A 19,068-nucleotide genomic window follows, 5' to 3' on the forward strand; every position below is an offset into this window, starting at 1 on the left:
CAAGTTGATTGAGATGTTTGCTAGCTAAGATCTCTTTATGGGGAAAAACATATGTCAGCTGTGTTGATCCATTGCGATAGTACTGTGGCTATTGCAAAGATTGAGAATCGTTATTACAATAGTAAGGAATTATAAATATGTCGTAAGCACATCACTGTTAGAGAGTTACTTTCTAAAGAAGTTGCTATAGTGGACCATGTACGCACTAATGATAATTTAGCAGATCCTTTGACGAAATGATTAACTAGAGAGAAAGTCATAAATACATCTGAAAGGATGAAACTATTTCCTATAAATCAATGAGCCACTCATGATGGTAACACGATCTAAAAGACTGGAGATCTCAAGAATTTGGTTCAATGGGTAATAACAAGTCATAATGATATGTGATGAACATGCTATTATATCTAAGAGAAGCATGATTATGAAGCGATGAAAGGATGAGATAATAGAAACTCTTAATGAGATATATACTTTATGTGGACTGGAGTATCTAGCTACAAGAGCACTCTTAATAGATTCACCTATGTGAATGTGGAAGTGGGGTCGCTTCCTATGGAATTTTAAGGCATAATTGCTAGAGCATTCACTATATTGGGGTATACGTGCAAAACCATAAATGCACAAGCTTTTGAGAATACACCCTATGAAAATGTTGTGTGTGAGTTTGATGTTAGAGATAAAGTTCAAGACTACGAGTCACTCTCGTTGAATCTGAATCTTACTTGCTTTGCAAAAGTTCAAGTCATAAGACACCTCTACTTATGCACAATCTTATGGAAACATTTGATGCTATTTCAGAGACACTTTTTAAAATCAAGTGAGAGATTGTTGGAAATGATGATGAGTATAATAAGAGCTAGTTGGTGTGAATTGAAAAATAAGGAAGTCCCACATAGGAGGGTTGACACACACTAGTAGTGTTTATAAGGTGGATGTATGCCAATTGGGGTGTGCTCCAAGAGGTACTCAATTTTGTGAAGCAGTGAGAACGCACGCAAATAGATCACCACACATGCACGCGCGTTGCCATCGTTGTTCAGCCGGCTCGGTTCAGCCAGGGCAGACCTGAGCTTGGGTTTGGGCTAAGGTGTATTATTTTTTAGTATTTGAATTTTTTTTTTAAAATTATTTATTTGTTAAATGAAGTGCGTGCGTTTTCTCTCATTGATACGTTGTACAAATGTTTGTCCTCAACCGAGTCAACATTCAGTATCTAATTCGGTCAATTCTTTCTCCGAATCCGCGCACCAGTTTTTGGCCTGGTCAAAATCTAGAAAATATCGGATTCTAGTTTTATGTGAATCCAGTTTGATGGTTCACACATTTTTCTCTTATTCAGTTGCAGAGTTTCTCTATAAATAGAGGACTTTACACAATTGAAAAACACATCAAAAGTACTCCGAATATCCGAGACTTTTCTCTTCATCTTCTTTTCCTTCTTTCGAGTGGTCATAATACCGTATTACTAGTGACAACCTTTAATTGCTATATTGAGGGTGTAATTCTAGAATGGTTTTCTACGGTGTAATAGAACTTTGATACATTTTGTCTAAGCTATTTTATCTTGGGGATTTCGTGGTTGATAGTCTGCCTTGGAAAATTTGGCCAGTGTCGCAAAACGTATTAAAAAGAGTGACCTAGTCCGCGACTCAATCCAATAATATCTTCAGTGACATAAATTTATTTTGAAACCGTTTTGAAAAATTCAAAAACAAAAAAATGAATATAGAATTGTATTCAATAGCAAATATCTAACCATTTGTCTATTTAATTCATTAAAGAGAAAAAAAAATAGACATATATTTAACTCAAAATATAAGAAAAGTGGGAAGCAAGCGAATATCACGTTCCACTTATCATCACTTAGATAGAGGTAAGGACACATCTAATCATTTGGATTGATTGAAGACACAACAACAAGTATATATAGTAATGTTATTTCAATACTTTATATTCATATTATATATCTATCTATTATCTATTACAAACATAACACTACTTTAATCTATTATATATATATATATATATATATATATATATATAGATATATATATATATATATATATATTAAATTAATATTGTTATAAGTAAGATAATTAATCTATGGCATTACAAAATACGATCAAATTCCCTCTAATTTCAAACACATCATAATTTAAATGAGAGAAATTTTATAATTAGATAATAAGATAGTTAAATTTTGATCATACAACTACACAGTCATGATTTAAGTGACATATAATCAGTTAAAAAAGTCACATGACTTTTTCTTCTAATCTATGTACAATTATGTAGTCAAGATTTAACTACTCCTTATTTACATATTGTTTGTACAACATTTTTAATTCAAAGACATCGTAATTATTTTATGTACAAAAAAGACATCATAATTATCATAATCTTATTAATCTACTTTTACAAATTTTTTATATGGCAAATTTTTATCACTATATATGCAAATTTGATTGGTTCAAATTAAGTCTTATAATTTTAAATAATATATTAATAATCTTTAACATATATTTATATAGTAATTTTTTGTCACGAAATCTCCAAATTGATATGCAATGTTAGTAAAATATATATTTGTAAAATATATATATTCTAAATTATATAATATTATATGTTATATGTATGCAAAATATATAATATTATGCATTTTATTGATATTATTTATATGTTAAATATATTATATTCTAAAATATATGGTATACTATATATTTGTAAAATATGTTATTTTTTAAATTAAAAAATTTCTCATTTCTCATTTGAGACAAAAAAATACATCTATATTCATTGTATCATAAGTTAAAAAAACAAATAACATTTTCACCAGAATATAAAAAATCTCCTATTATTATTATTATTATTATTGTTATTATTATTATTATTATTATTATTATTATTATTATTATTATTATTATTATTATTATTATTATCATCATCATTACTATTATTATTATTAATATTATTATGACCATCATCATTATCAAATGTAAAATATTCTAATATTTTGTTACAAAACCTAATTTTTGATGGGTAGAGTAGATATCAATCCTTCTTACCCAATTTGATATTTCTTTATTCCTTGATTCATTCTTTCCTACTATTAAATTCATGTTGCGACTTTTTATTTTAAAAAATTCATTTATATTGTTGTGTTCCCTCCAACTTATATACAAGTTGCGGATTTAAAAAAAACTAGTTTATCTTTTCTGCTATTGTATAATGTTATACTATATTGAGATAGATAAACTATACAATAGTCAATTTTTAAAAAAGCAATTTATCTTTGTACATATGTTGCTCTCATTAGGAAAAAAATAAAAAATAAACAATTGTTTGGTGGTTTATGGGAGAAACATAGAGATTAAAGTGGTAAGAAAGTCATTCAACTTTTCACTCTTTTCAAAACTAAAAACTAATTATTAATTTTGATCATTTAAAAAAAATTATAAATTTATTTTTTAAATTAATAATTTGCTTTGATACCTTTTAATTTTTAGTGTTGGCCCTTCATGACATTAAAGACAATAATTTAATGTTCCATTTGTAGTAATTACAGGAAATAAATTAGAAATACATAAAATATTTAACAGTGTATTATTTTTATCATTTATATGTAAATCTATTTTTAAGAGTGAACATGTAAGTCTAATTTTATCATTTATCAAGTTTTTCTCTTTCTACCGTTTTGGGTCAAAATTGATTTCTTTGTCACACTAACAATAACTATGATAGAAAGACACTAATGAAGAAGTTATTAGAGAATTCCCAAGAGACATACTAGTATTGAAACGTATTCAATTGATAATAGAGAACATACATTGATATTATGAGGGAATGATGTTGACAATGTAGTCACATAGGCAACGGTTGATATTTTTTTTCTTTCTTTTGACAATGTAGTAAACATTATATTCTTAATAATTAAATAATTTTAAATTTTATCCTACAAAAATGACGAAATTAAAATCATTTATTTATTGAATTTTTTATTTTTATAAGTCATTTTTATATTATATTTAAATTTATACTCTTAATTAAAAAATATAATATAAAATATATTAAATCCATAATTGATTATTTGTCACAATCTTATATTTCAATTCAATATCAAATTTTATTTTTCCAAAATTTTAAATATTTTTTGACTTAATATTTTTAACTTATTATCATGCTAACGTGATACTTTTTAGAAATTAAAATTATTTAATTAAACTTAATAGTATATAATTTATTATATATCTATCAAAACATATAGATCATGTAATATCCCATCACTATGTATTTAGAAAATGACAATAAAACATACATTCTAACATTCCAAAAGCAATCATATAAATTCTCATAAAGTAGAATCATTGAAATGTCATTGTAACTACATAATACATAGTCTACAAAAATCCTGTAATGTACTAATACACAAAATAAATTACAACTTCACAGAGGGAGATTACAGTATGAGGTAAATCCTAGTCAAAGAGAGTTCCAATTAAAGGGAAAATTCGACCAGAGAAAGTCAAGACAGAGGAAATACTCGATCAGAGGAAGTTAAGTCAGAGTCTACATATAATATTTAGAGATAAATTTTAAAGAGAGTCTATGTAAAACATATATAAGAAAGGTTTAGAGGAAAGTTTTAGAGTGAGTCTATGTAGAACATCTAGAGGGGGTCTACGTAGAATATCTAGAGGGAAGGTTCAGAGGAAGTCTACATAGAATATTTAGAGGGAAGTTTCATAGGGAGTTTACGTAGAACATCTAGGGGGAAGGTACAAAGATAGTGTAAGTAGAATGTTTTGATGGAAGTTTTAGAGGGAGTCTACATAGAACATCCAAAAGGATGATTCAGAGGGAACTGTTAATACAAATAACACACTAGTTAGTCCACTAACATTCCGCTCTCATTCTTTCAACCCTTAACACATTATAGTTATTAGCACACACGCAAAATGAATGAATTTTAAAAAATGAATAAGTTTCAACAATTCCTACATGCCAAACGTCACAATTTTCTTCACTCTTAGTTTCAAAGTCCCTGTTATTTCAAACCCAAGAAATGAAGTTTAAACAATCGATGAATTTAAAGTCAACTCGAGAATCTCACATACAAAAGTGGAAATTAGTTACTAGGAAAAGAATTCACACTTTTGGCAAGGATAAATTTTCTTTAGAGTATGTTGAGTGGATTGTTTAGAGTTGTATGGTTTTCTTGCACTTGACACTTTTGCCTCTATTGTAATGGGTCGAATACGAGATGCCTTGAACAGTAGACGACACCAAAGATGAAAAAGAGGACACGCACAAGATCAAATTGGAGGGAGAGAACTTCAGATGGTTGTTGTCATTGAAGGATCTTGGGGAGAACATGAGGGGATTGTTGATGATGAACAATAACAAAGTGAAATAAATGTGTTAGGATTGAAGAGAAAGTGGGGTGGATGATGAAAGAAAGGAAATAGTTTAATGGGTTGATGTACCTGCGAGGGAGAAAGAGAAAGAGAAAGAAAAGTGTGATGTATTTTCCTCTTTTGACACTTGTACTTGTTAATAGTACCACTTACCCACCCCAACTTTTAATATAATTTAAATATTACTAGAAAATAATGTATGATGTTTAGCAATTTTTTTAATAATCTAAGTAATATTCTAATCTTGTAAATATTTCTAAGATAATGAGAGGGGTTGCTACAGATCAAGTCTCTTGCAACTCACAATTTATTATGCTAGTTCTAACAATTGTGATGTTTGGGACTCTGTTGTTCATACAATTATAACATCCGAGAAGTGAAAAATAATGTTACTTCAAGACTGAAAGTAAAATTACTATTGAAAAATTTACAAACAGAGAAATTTAAATAATAATCAAAATAAAAAAAAAAGGCTTAATTGCAATTTTAATCCCTTTATTTTTACTGATTTACGAAATTGGTCCCCCTATTTTAAAAGTCAATAGTTTTGGTCCCACCCTCTGATATTTTAACTAAAAAATGATGGTGTAAGGTGTTTTAAATAACGTGACATTCATTTGTTTTATATTTTTAATTTAATTAATGACATATGAATGATTAATGTATCTAGAACTTCGATAAAAATATATCAAATCATTATTTTTTTAGTTCAAAAATATGAGAGAGTGACCAAAATTGTCGACTTTTAAAATAGGGAGATCAATTCCGTGAATTAGTAATAATAGAGGATCAAAACTACAATTAAGTCTAAATAAAATAACGTGAAAACTCCAAATCAAATAAAAATCCACCACAAATGAATGACTCTATGCGAAAACTATTTCACATATACTTCTCCCAAATACCTCACACCCCTAATACGATCACACTCTCTAAAGAGTATACCTAACTATCTCACAAAACTCTAAATAAAAGATAAAAAGAATCAAATATAAACTTAAAGTTTTGCTGATTGGTGCAATTCTTAATGAAAAATTAGAGTCATATATATAACTTGAACTTTCTTCCTTTACAATTCTAAACAATGTGAGATTTTTTTAAATTCTTCAATTTCAAAGATCAATTACTCTATCTTATTTTTAAAAATTGAACTCAAATATTCTTGAAAAATATAATTTACAAATGGGTAATTTGATAGATAATACCCTTAAAATATGACTTAAATTTTATTTAAATTTAAATATATTTTTATTTTCTCAACTCGTCCTATTTGTTTTGGTTTATTTATTTTTGATTATTTTAAAACAAGTCTTTGTAAATTATTAATTTTCCTTAATATGGTGTATTTGTGAATTTTTATTTTATTTCGTGTCATCAAATATTGACTTTTATTATTATTATTATTATTATTATTATTATATTTTATTATTATTATTATATTTTATTATTATTATTATTATTATTATTATTATTTAGATGAATTAGAATTAATTTGAATGTAGACTTTTATTTTATATTCTTGTTTCCTTCTTTTGCTTGACATGTTGTATTTGTTGGTGGTGGGGTTATATCAAGCTATATATGGGTCCCTTCTCCATTAAAATTGGATACTTCATGGAGGGATTGACTATTATTATTACATAAAGTTTGCGACCTTATAGTATAACCAGATGATAAACCTACAATCCAATTGTTTTGGCACTTAGCTTATGACCATCCATGTGACTTACCAATATTTATTTTGATAACACCGGTTGCACCAAACATGTACTCCCAATCCCTCTAGATTTATTTATAAGCGAAATTCATATATATTTTATTTTTATTTACGTATTTTTAATAATTTAAATAAAATAGTTAGTTGACTTTCTCGTTATGAGACAAATGAAGTATTGTCGTTGTCAATAGTTATTAAGATATTATTTAAAAAAAATTTTAATTTAATTTAATTTCAACCAATATATATATATATATATATATATATATATATTTGAATCAAATACATTAGTAAACTTTATTTTACTGAATATTTATCTGTTTTATTAATTGAAATTGAAAATACAAAGGATAGACTTTTTACAATATGGTCCAAATAAAAGAAGAGTAACTACCAAAAAAAAACTAATTAACTAAACCTAATAGCAGCCAACAAAAGAACAGAAAAGACTCAAAAGAGAGAAAAGAGGACAAAAAAATAACTATTAAACTAAAATTTAAACTCTTTCAATATTTCTAATTATATTTAAGATATGTATATGTTTATGCTCCACAATGTAATTTTTGTGTGGAGTCTCGACACAAAAATTTTGATGAATGATTCCAAATTTAAGAAAAATAAATTCACTTTTATTATCAGAACGAACTATTTTTTTTATCATTTTATTGAACTGGTTTTGAATTAAAACAACAAAGTAATGTAATAATTTTCTAGTTTCAAAATTAGCTTTCACAAGATAAATATATCCAATTATGTTTACTGCAGTCATTAACAATAATTAACAAATAATGATGACCATACATAAAAGAAGGAGACAAATGTTCCCATGTATCCATATGAGTCAAATCTAAGACATTTATAGATAGAAATAATAGTATTAGAATCAAAAGGCAACTTAGATTATTAGGCAAGATGACAAAAGTCACAAATTTTATTATTATTGAAACTAACATAAGGAAAAGATTTAAAAACATGTTAACGAACTTTGTTTGAAGAGTGTCCTAATCTAAGATGACAAAAATCTAAAAAGAAGTTGTATATCCTAGTATTTAAGGTACACAAAACTGAATTTTAAATAACAGTAGTGGGCTTGATATAAACCACCTAAAAGTCTTGCAAGCCCATTTTGAACAACAATAGTGGGCTTCATATAAACCACGTAAAATCTCTAACAAATAATCTATAAATTATTAAATACAAAAATAACTTATTTTATAATGCGTAACAATGAATTAAATATAGTTATTATAGTTCGTGTTTTGAGATGATCTAAAAACATAAGACTTAGAGTTTGGGGCTCACTTTAAATAAAAGAAGAATACACTCTCAAATAATCTTGATTGCCACAACACTTCAAAGAATAGCATTGTGCTTTGTATTGTGTTGGCATGGACTATGTAGAGACGTCGGTACTCTCTATGTTGGTTATCAAAGTTAAATCATATTTCAATAATCCTAAGAGGTACTTAATTTGATGTTTTGATTTGTGATTAATTTATTTTAATGAGAAAAAATTAAGATGATAGGATGGTGTCACAATCAAAGATAGAAAAGACATTCAAACTCAAAGTATAGTTACAAATGAATTTGTACTTACCTTCCTCCAAAGATATTAATCGAAGGACAATACTTTTTTAAGAGTTTTAATTTCCCATTAATGGTTCAATCAAGATTTGTTGATTAAAAATGTTCCTCTACAAGGATCAAAATTTTGAAAACCCTTCTTTAAAGCCCAACATTAAGCTCATCCTTTGATATCCCATTAGTCCATTTTCACCATGGCATAACAACAATTCATCAAAAGTGGAGTCCATTTGCTTTATAATTTCACACGCCTCAAAGTATGACAACATATCCATATCTAGTTCTTTATATGCATAAATTTTACCCCCTCCATATCTTAACTTAGGGCCTTTAACAAAAACCCCATTGGTAAAGAATACTACTCTAAATAAACTCATCTTCTAATAAAATAAAGTAAATATTGAGAAAAATACCATGAAAAAATAGATAGAAATACCTTAAAATATGATACACATACATATAAGATGGTCCCAATTTTTTTTGTTGATGTTTTATGCGAGTAACAAATACTCAACTTGTGTGGTAACTATTTCTTAACTAATATTTGTAGTAATGTTATACTTTTGTTTTTAGTGTTATACATTTAATTTGAATTTTGGTGTGTTCTCCCACGTCTTCTTCAACATCACAACCATTAATCAGTTAAAAATGATAAGAACTAAATTTTTTTATGCCTTTTGCGATAACTTTTTTTTAGACGTCAATCTAAGATTGTGTTTGTTTAACACATATATTTTATTTCTATTTTTTGTTTTATTACAAAATATGGTTGCTCTTATACAGATATTCAAGCTTTTGATTTAGTGTTAGTTTCTTTTTTTACTAGTGTTATAATAGTAATTATTTTTCTATCCTATTAAGTTTTGGCTAAGTACAACCAACATCAACCACTAATGAGTTGTATATGCATCTAAATTCATTCTTAGGTTTATTATTTTTATCTTTAATAAAATAAAAATTCATGTTATTCAAAACTAAGTTTTGCCAACCTTAGTTTTAAGACGGTTGAGTTGCGACAACTTGATAATCTTAAACTCTATGTAATAATTATCCTTTAATAAAATAAAATCGAATGAGATGTGACATCTTGTCAATGATAGTTGAAGGCGTCTAAGTTTGACAAATTAGTGATATTAAATTTTTTTAACGAAATTAAAATTAATAATGAAATCACTCATCATAAACACTTTTGTATTCAATATCTTTTTTGTTCCTTCATCAGATCAACAACATTTTTCAAACCATTTTATTGCAACACAAACGCATTTCTTTAAAAGTAATCAATACATCCGCATTTTTTACTATAGAACTACATAACTTTGATTTTTCGATTGCACTAGGAGATACGTAGGAGCAAGATCACACTCTTTTCAAACACAATAACAAAAAAAAAAAAATTTTTTTTAGCCAACTTATTTTTTCAAAATTATCTTCATAAAATTACAATTTATATCTACATTAAATAATAAAGAGAAATAAATTTATATAGGTTAACATTAATTTTGTACAATTAATTATAGGTAACCTTTTTAACATATGTTGTAGGGTGCTAATATCTTCCCTACGCATAATCGACTCCCAAAGTCAAATTTTTAATTTCAAAGATCATTTTTCTTGTTTTTTTAGGGGGTTCCCAATGTTTTTCCTATTTTAAAATAAAATTTGGTGGCGATTCCATTGAATTTGATAAACACTCAAAATTTTAGGCCGCGACAGCTATAATCTTGAATGAACTCATTATTTAGTAGGTTTTAATCTGATGTTAGGGTTTTATATTTTACAAACTCGTTATTGATTTTGTGATTTAAAATGGTACTAATAGATCGTTTGTTGGTAATCTATTAGATCGATTGCTGATAAATATTGTAGAGTTGATCATTAGTTCACACAATTATAAGAAATTTCAGGTTTTTTACTATGCTTCTTAAGATTTAAAAATATGATTATGGATTTGAAAGTATGAAAGTATTATATTTTTTATTAAAATTCAATTTTTTAAATTCGTAGGCAACCTTTAAAATATTAACACGACTCTGTTTATGTCAAACTAGAAACTTTGGGTGACATTAGCTTATTTTATGTCTTGAGGAGAAGATGCTATGCATTGAGCAACAGGAACATATGGTGTTATGAAACTATATGTATGTCATTAGACCTACATCCATCAAATGTAGTGTTTATTCTGGCAATGATAAAAAAAATTGAAAAAATACATTATCCCTCGAGCTCCTCATGGATCAATTGGAAAAATTATTATATGTTTGATTGGTGTTCAAGCTCATCTAACGGTATGAGGTAAAATTATTCTCTAGTTAAGTAATTTGTATATTCTACACGGTGTTGACTTATTTCCTTTTTGTTTTTCAATAATTTAACTAGAGTAAGAAAATTTGTAATGGTTTATAGTTTCAACTAGCAAAAAATATGTGTTGTCACACAAGTAGAGTGTAGGTGGTAATATTTATATATGACTTGTTCATAGTTTAAAAAAAAATTGATTTTATTTATCAGTTACAAATAATTATTTGTTTTATATTTTTTATATTTGAAAAATATTTTTCCTATTAAACATACACGTATTTTTTCTATTAAAACACAATTTATTTTTATGTAATATTTTTTTTATTCAATATTTGTGTCGTTTATTTTTTATTTTTTTTTATATTCGTGATCAATTATACATTTTTTTCTTATATAATTTATTTACAGGAGAGAGGAATTAAGATTAAAGTGTAAAAGTTGAAATGAGTGAACAAGGAAAATATTTTAAAATTTAAAATGAGAAGTAATTTTCCCTTGAGCCCATAAATAAAATGAGAAAAACAAATTAAATTTGAATGGATAGTTATGACATTTTGCTAGCATTCTCTATTCTTAAATAGATAGTAGATATTAGGCAAGTATTGAGATAAAAAAAAAAAAAAATTAAATACAATTAGGATTGTGAATATATAATTCTGAATTGAAATGCTTTGGACATTAGTAGTTTATTTACTTCTGGTGTTTTTTTGTTTTCACATTTGCTCTACCAGTCATATTTCCTCCACTTATATAAGAGAAAAATTAATATCATCATTATCCCTCATAAATATCAGGTAAACTTTATATATAGATATAGCATTTTAAAATAAATATTTAGTTATTTTATATTCAACAACATATAAAATTTAATACTATTATCAAAATGATTTTCTCTATATTTCTTACCCCGTATAAAGTAAATTCACAACTATAAAAATATCATGACAAAAAATCTAAGTTAATTATTATAATAAAATAACAACTGAATTATTTACAGTTTTTTTATTTTTTATTTTCTAAGTAATGTTTTAATTTAAAATATTTTTAAATTATATAAAATAATTGTTGTAATAAATTTTCAAATGATTTGGCCGTCTACTTAATTAGTATATTTGTCTAAGAGGTGTTGTTTGAGTGATAAAAGTTTGACTTTTTAATAAAAAAAACAAAATTAATATCTCTAATGTGATTATTGTAAAATTATTATTACTCTTACAACTATTAATAATATTTTTTTTTGAAACAGACTATTATGAAATAATATTGATTAAAAACTTAACTAGTATATTTTAATTGTCACCTTAAATATATTTTGAAATAATATTGATATTTAATAACTTATAGTTCATTTCCTATTCACTCAATTTTATTGAATTGTAAAAATATGTATTTATGACAAATAACTTAACATTTTATTATAAATATTCTCACATTGAATATGAATATATAAATAACATATATATACTCAATTTCATTTTTCATTTTATATTTATTTATAGATAGTAGTATTTATTGTTTACGTTTATTTTATTAAAATATATTATTAACCATAACTAAAGAAAGATAAATTAGTTTATTTTATTTTATTTTTTATTTTATCAATACATAAGTTCTATGTTTGGTAATTAACTTTAGATATTTTTTTTGGTCTAGTTAACTTTAGATAATTTATATAGATATAAAAATGAAAAATATAATTTATATGGTTATTCTTATTTTAATTTGTTTTCTCATGCATTAATACTGCATTATAGAAATTCAATATTATAATTGTTTTTACTCATCATATTTAATACTAGTATTTAATATTCTAATTAAATATGAATTATACTACTTCATATTTATTTTATAATATTATACATTTAAAAATATTATACAATTTTATTAAATACTCTTTAATGAAAGTTATAATTGCTTGTAAAATATATGTGTGATTCTCTAAAATGAAAGAACACAACTTTTCATGCTTACGCAACAAAAAAAGAAGAGCTTACTTACACATGTTAACGTATTAATCTAAAAGACAATTTTTTTGTAAATGATAGATCGATTGTATACAACAAAAAGATATAAAGAGTTTAATTGATATATAGAGTGATAATGTAAAAATATTTTACATTAATATCAAATTATAATTTAATAATATGTCAATTTTTTATATGATTCTCTAAAATATCGCAAGAAACATATACATTGTGAGATATGATTTTTTGCGATGATCCACATAAAATGCTAATAATTAAAGATATGATTAAAAAATAAATAATAAAAAGTAACAATAAAATACTTTTGTATTATGTCAAGTTTAGAAAAATATTATAAATAACATATTCAAAATTGAAATAAAAATATTCCTCATATAAATATTGTCAATTGGTAAATGTTAAATATTTTTTAGCGAATGAAAAGTTGAAATGCTAAACAAATAACATGGTACCATTTTTTTAATTTTGGTACAAGATTAATTTTTTGTCCTTTTTTATTTTAAGAAATACACATCGGCGACTATTAACCTAACGCCCAATGTATAATCGGTTGCACCGAAAAGTTCAACTACAATTTATTTTATTTTATTTTTTTATTTTAGAAAAAATAGTAATTTTTTTTATAATTAACTCGGTTAAATAGCATCCGCGATCCCTTAACTTAATTTCAGTTAACTTTTTAGTTATTTTTTTTTTAATTTAGTAATTTATTTTAATTTCAAGTGACAATTTGATCTTTTATGATTTAAAATGTCAACAATTTTTTTTTTACAAAAATTCAAAAAATTCATCAAATTTTTTAAACAAAACTCATAAAATTAATTATCATCTTCAATATAATGCAAATTTCATCAAATGCATAACTTAAATATTCAAATAAACTCATATTTTCATCTTCAACAACATCAAATACATCAAATAAAGAATGAAAATATGAGTTTATTTAAAGATTTAAGCTGTGAATTTGATGAAATTTGCATTATATTGAAGATGTTAATTAATTTTATGGGTTTTGTTTAATTTTTTTTATAAATTATTTGAATTTTTGTAAAAAAAAAAATAATTATTGACATTTTAAAACATAAAAGATCAAATTGTCATTTAAAATTAAAATAAAGGACCAAATCAGAAAGAAAAAAAAGATAAATAATTAAAACATTAACTGAAATTAAGTTAACGAACTGCAGGTGCTATTTAATCTAATTAACTCACACAAGTGTAAGATTCTAAATTTAAACTGTAACAAAACATGTCTAGCTTAATCGGTATTTGCTCATTGAACTAAAACTTAAAAGAGTGTTGTTCTCTTTTAAATGATTCAAGATCTTACTAGCAATCCACGTTATCAAGAGAAATAAATGGATAAGAATTATTAAATGAGTTTTTCATGTGGTCTCCCAATGCTTTCCCATTAAAAAATGAGAGTTTAATAATGATATTTTACATTGTCATTTAATTATATTATACATCCGTTTTACTTTTTATAATATTTTTTAAAGTATATCAATAACCATCTATGTATGTGTGAGATATATATTGTTTAATAGTGTAAATTTTTACATTATCAATGCATATTTATTAAATTCAAAAAAAAAAAAACATTGAAAATTAAAGCTAAACATATTATATGAAGATAAGAATAAAATAAATAAATACCTAAAAAATAAAATACATAGTATGATGTCAATTAAAGAAAGAAAAAAAAGAATAATCTAATGCCTTCAAAATTTTAATAAAAGTATTCCCTATACAATTATTGTAAATTGGTAAATGTTAAATTATATTTTTTGCAAAGGAAATATTAAAATGCTAAAGTAATAACGCGATACCATTTTTGTATTTTGGTGCAAGTTTGATGTTGCCTACTCTTTTTAGAAATTATATCATCTATCATCACCTTTAGACCATTAGATTTTTCTCTCTTAATCTAACGGTTGTAGATGAAAAAACTATTAAATTAATTGCCAAGGAATCATTTATCTCTTTTTAAAAGTCAAAAATTGTAAAAAAAAAAGGAGAAAGAAAATGGTTGAGATTAGAGAATTGTCTCCAACTATGGAGAACAATAGTAGAGTTTGTACCATTTGTAACAAGTCTTTTTCTAATGGAAAAGCATTGGGAGGTCACATGAAATCTCACTTAGCCAAATTACCGGTCCCTCCAAAACCTCCAAACAATAGTCAAGTAATTGAATACTCACTTGAATCAACAAAAAGACCAACTCATTCTTTCTCTTCATCTTCGTCATCATCTTCTCATTCAAGAAACAATCCTATGCACAATCTTCGTTCTTTGAAAAGGAACTTCTACTATACCCTAGCAAACTTTGGTAGAAATAGTTTTTTTGAGTCTTGTCCGAAAAACCCTACTCGAAAACGATCCAAACGCCACCGAAAACAATTTAAATTGGCCACGGAAAAAAGAGAGAGTACACAATATAGGTTAATGTATGATGAATTTGATATAGAAGCTGCCAAAACACTTGTTATTATTTCTATGAAAGAATGGCAACAAATAGAGGAGAAATACAACAAAGAGATGGCAAAAGTTAATGGAAATGAAAGTACTTGAAGTTTCACTACATTGTTGGGGTAATGAAAGTTATGCATCTATTATTATACATAGGTGATTTACTTTTTAATGTTGTTGTCTTTCTTTTGAATTTGAGTAATTTTGAACATTAATTTGGGTTTACTTCATTTTGATTATCATGTAAGAATTATTGTTGGTAATTTTTATCTTCTTTACATGTTACTTATTGTTGTTGGCTACAAATTAGATTCTTATTGATCTTGACATCTCAATTTCTAGGAAACCTCATTATTATTAGATACAATAAATTGGAGTTAATATTGATTTTTATAGCTGAATTTAATTTTGAATCTTTGTTGAGGTGTATCAATGTTGGCGTCGTTTCAAGTATGCAGGTAAATTAAGTCTTAGTGTAGAATATGTTTTTATGTGAATTTAAAAATTATTAAAGTTTTATATTGAAATTTTTTTATATATTGAATAATTTTTAACTCTATAAATTTTAAAGTTCTACTTTAGATATTTTACATATGCGAGGATTGTTTTCATCACTATATAAAAAATGTCAAACTCTTGTGAAATGTACACCAAACTTAGATGAATACACCAAAGTTAAATGCAATTTCTAACTTTTTCTCTTGCGTTTTCTGAAGACACCGTTGAAAGAGACCGACCTAGCATGTGGCGAAACTCAAAAATATTTAGCAACCAAGTAAGAATAAAAAAGTTATTATTTTTTTGCAAAGATTAGTCCCTTTTTAATTTATAAAAATATTGTGTTTGTATATTTTAAAATATGTGTTAATTTTATATTGATGAAAGATTTTTGAAGTAAATCGTAGTCATATAAAAAGATGAAAATCTAGTCAATGAAGAGACATATCTAAAATCCACTTACACTTGAATCTAATAATTTTCTCTTCAAGTGTGAGTCTCTCACATCTTATATTTCTACTTCTGTTATTACCACTGAGACATATCTCTTGACTATAATAAATCTAAGAAGATTTTCGACACAAATATATAATATACCATGATTCACTCTCACTCCCCACCAAACCGAAGTACGTATTAATACCAGATATCAATGTTCTCTTGCATTGACTTTTCCGTTAGCATCTTGAAGGCACAGTCTTTGTTTTACATAGAATCTATTGGCAAAGGATTTATAGTCATGTAGAAATTTTCCAATTTGAGCCAAATGGAATAAGTGCATGGTGAGCTTATTTATGTGATTTTTTCTTCTTCTCATCTAAAAGTGTATCTAGTAGATTATTTTCTCCAAGAAATGCATATGCTAATCCTCAGAGGGTGAGAGAGAATGTTATATATTTAAGTGTGAGAGAGTTAAATCTTAACTATACAATTATATATAGATAGTTAAAATTAAAAGAAGTCATGTAACTTTTTAAATGATGAATTATTAGAGTTTTCATCTTGATCCTATAAACATTTAAAGTATTTCTACGATTGAACTTTTTTATGTTAAAAATCAAAACTCAAAAAATCAAATAAGATCGAAACAAAACATATGTAGATTGATATTTGTCTACAATAATCATTTTTCGTGTTTAATTTTCTTTAATATAATACAAGTCAAATGAGATAGAAACAAACAAATATGTAGATTGATACTTGTATACAATAATCATTTTCGGTGTTTGATTTTCTTTAATATAATACGACAACAATCATTGATAAATTTAACAATTATGTAGATGAAAATTTTTAATTATTGCATATCAATCCTTCTTTTTAAATTAGTTTTAAATGTTGATAATCTAGAATAACAATTATGTAGATGAAAATTTTCAATTATTTATCAGTCATTCTTTTTAATTTATTAATAGTTTTTAATTTTTTTTAATTTATTTCGAGTAATTATTTTTAAATTAACTTATAATTATTTTGTATTAAATTTCTTTCTATTAATATTTTCGTATTTATTTATTAATTATTTTTTACTATTTACATACGAATTTTTTTTATTTTATTTTTTTAAATTCCAAAAACACTATTTACAAGTAATCAAACTCATGTCCTTAGATTCATATGTCAAATTCTTTATCTCATCAAACTAAATTGATTGTCATATAAAGGACATTTTATTTTTGTTTTAAAAATTTAGTTCTTTTATAAAATTATGATACAGTTAATTATGTTTTTTCTTATATACTCTTAAAAATCCAAAAATATGTATTACACCTACCAGGTCGAAGTTACGGTGAATTGGATTTGCTGCTTCATATTCTTTCTTCACAATTTCAACGTTTGAGGTTTCTTTGGGATTTTTGGTTTGTTTAAGAATAACTTTTTTAATTAAATGATTAACTAAATGAGTTGTTATTTAATTTTTTTTAATAAAAAATACACATTCAACAACTTAAATCCATTGAGCAGGTACCGCGTCAGATTGTCAAAATTAAATTAAATATAATTCCAAAATTTTAATTACAATGATATAAAGGTTAAATTTTAACTAAATAAATTGACTATGATTAAAAAATTTAATTTTAATGATCTAACAGTTCAATTTTAATTGATTTTAAAAAAATATAACTTATAAATTTAAATTTTGTCATCCAACGATTCAATTTTAACTAATTAGACCAATTATTTTAATTTCGACGATTCAACGCTTCAATCTTAATTCAATAGACTAACAATAACTTGAAAATTTAAATTTCGATGATCAAACAGTTCAATTTTAATTAGACTAAATATGACTTAGAAAATCTATTTTCAACGATCAAATGATTTAATCTAACCTAATTAGACTAACTATGAAGACAAATTCTAATTTTGATGATCCAATTGTTCAATATTAATTAATTATACTAACTATGTTTTGGAATTTCAATTTCGACGATTCAAAAGTTAAATGTTAAATAATTAGACTAACTATTAATTGGAAAATATAATTTCAACAATTTAACGATTCAAATTTAACTAATTAGATTGATTATAAACTTAGAAATGAGAAATAATCCAAATTTAACTAATTTAACTAATCCAACGATTCAATATAACCTAATAATCCAACGATTATAACATAATTCTAATTTTAATTATCCAACAATTCAATATAACCTAATAAGACTAATTATAAATGAGAAATTTTAATTCGATGATCCAATAGATTAATTTTAACTAATTAGATTGATTGTAACTTAGAAATTTAAATTTTGACGATCAACCGATTTAATTTTAACTAATTAGATTAGTTATAACTTAAAATTTCTAATCTAAATTTTGAAATAATTAAATATAATCTAATTAAATTATGACTAAGAAATTATAATTCCGATGATCCAACTATTCAATATTAACTAATTGGACTGACTATGATTTACAAATTTAAAATTTGATGATATAACGGTTCAATTTTAACTAATTAAATCGATTATGACAAAAAAAAAAATTAAATTTCGACAATCCAATGATTCAATCTTAACTAATTAGATTGAATATCACTTAAAAATTTAAATTTCAACAGTTCGACGGTTCCATCTTAACTAATAATTAAGACTAA

General features: G+C 24.8%; 1 protein-coding gene across 1 annotated transcript; it reads left to right on the forward strand.

Annotated features, from left to right (window-relative positions):
• The first annotated feature begins 15,029 nt into the window (after positions 1 to 15,029).
• LOC101506958 (uncharacterized) lies at positions 15,030 to 15,575 on the forward strand. The gene has a single exon (XM_004516297.3). It carries the CDS (start codon positions 15,030 to 15,032, stop codon positions 15,573 to 15,575), a length of 546 nt encoding a protein of 181 aa, XP_004516354.1.
• The last annotated feature ends 3,493 nt before the right edge of the window (positions 15,576 to 19,068 follow it).

This window comes from Cicer arietinum, chromosome 5, assembly GCF_000331145.2.
Source record: "Cicer arietinum cultivar CDC Frontier isolate Library 1 chromosome 5, Cicar.CDCFrontier_v2.0, whole genome shotgun sequence".
In the NCBI taxonomy this organism is placed as follows: Eukaryota; Viridiplantae; Streptophyta; class Magnoliopsida; order Fabales; family Fabaceae; genus Cicer; species Cicer arietinum.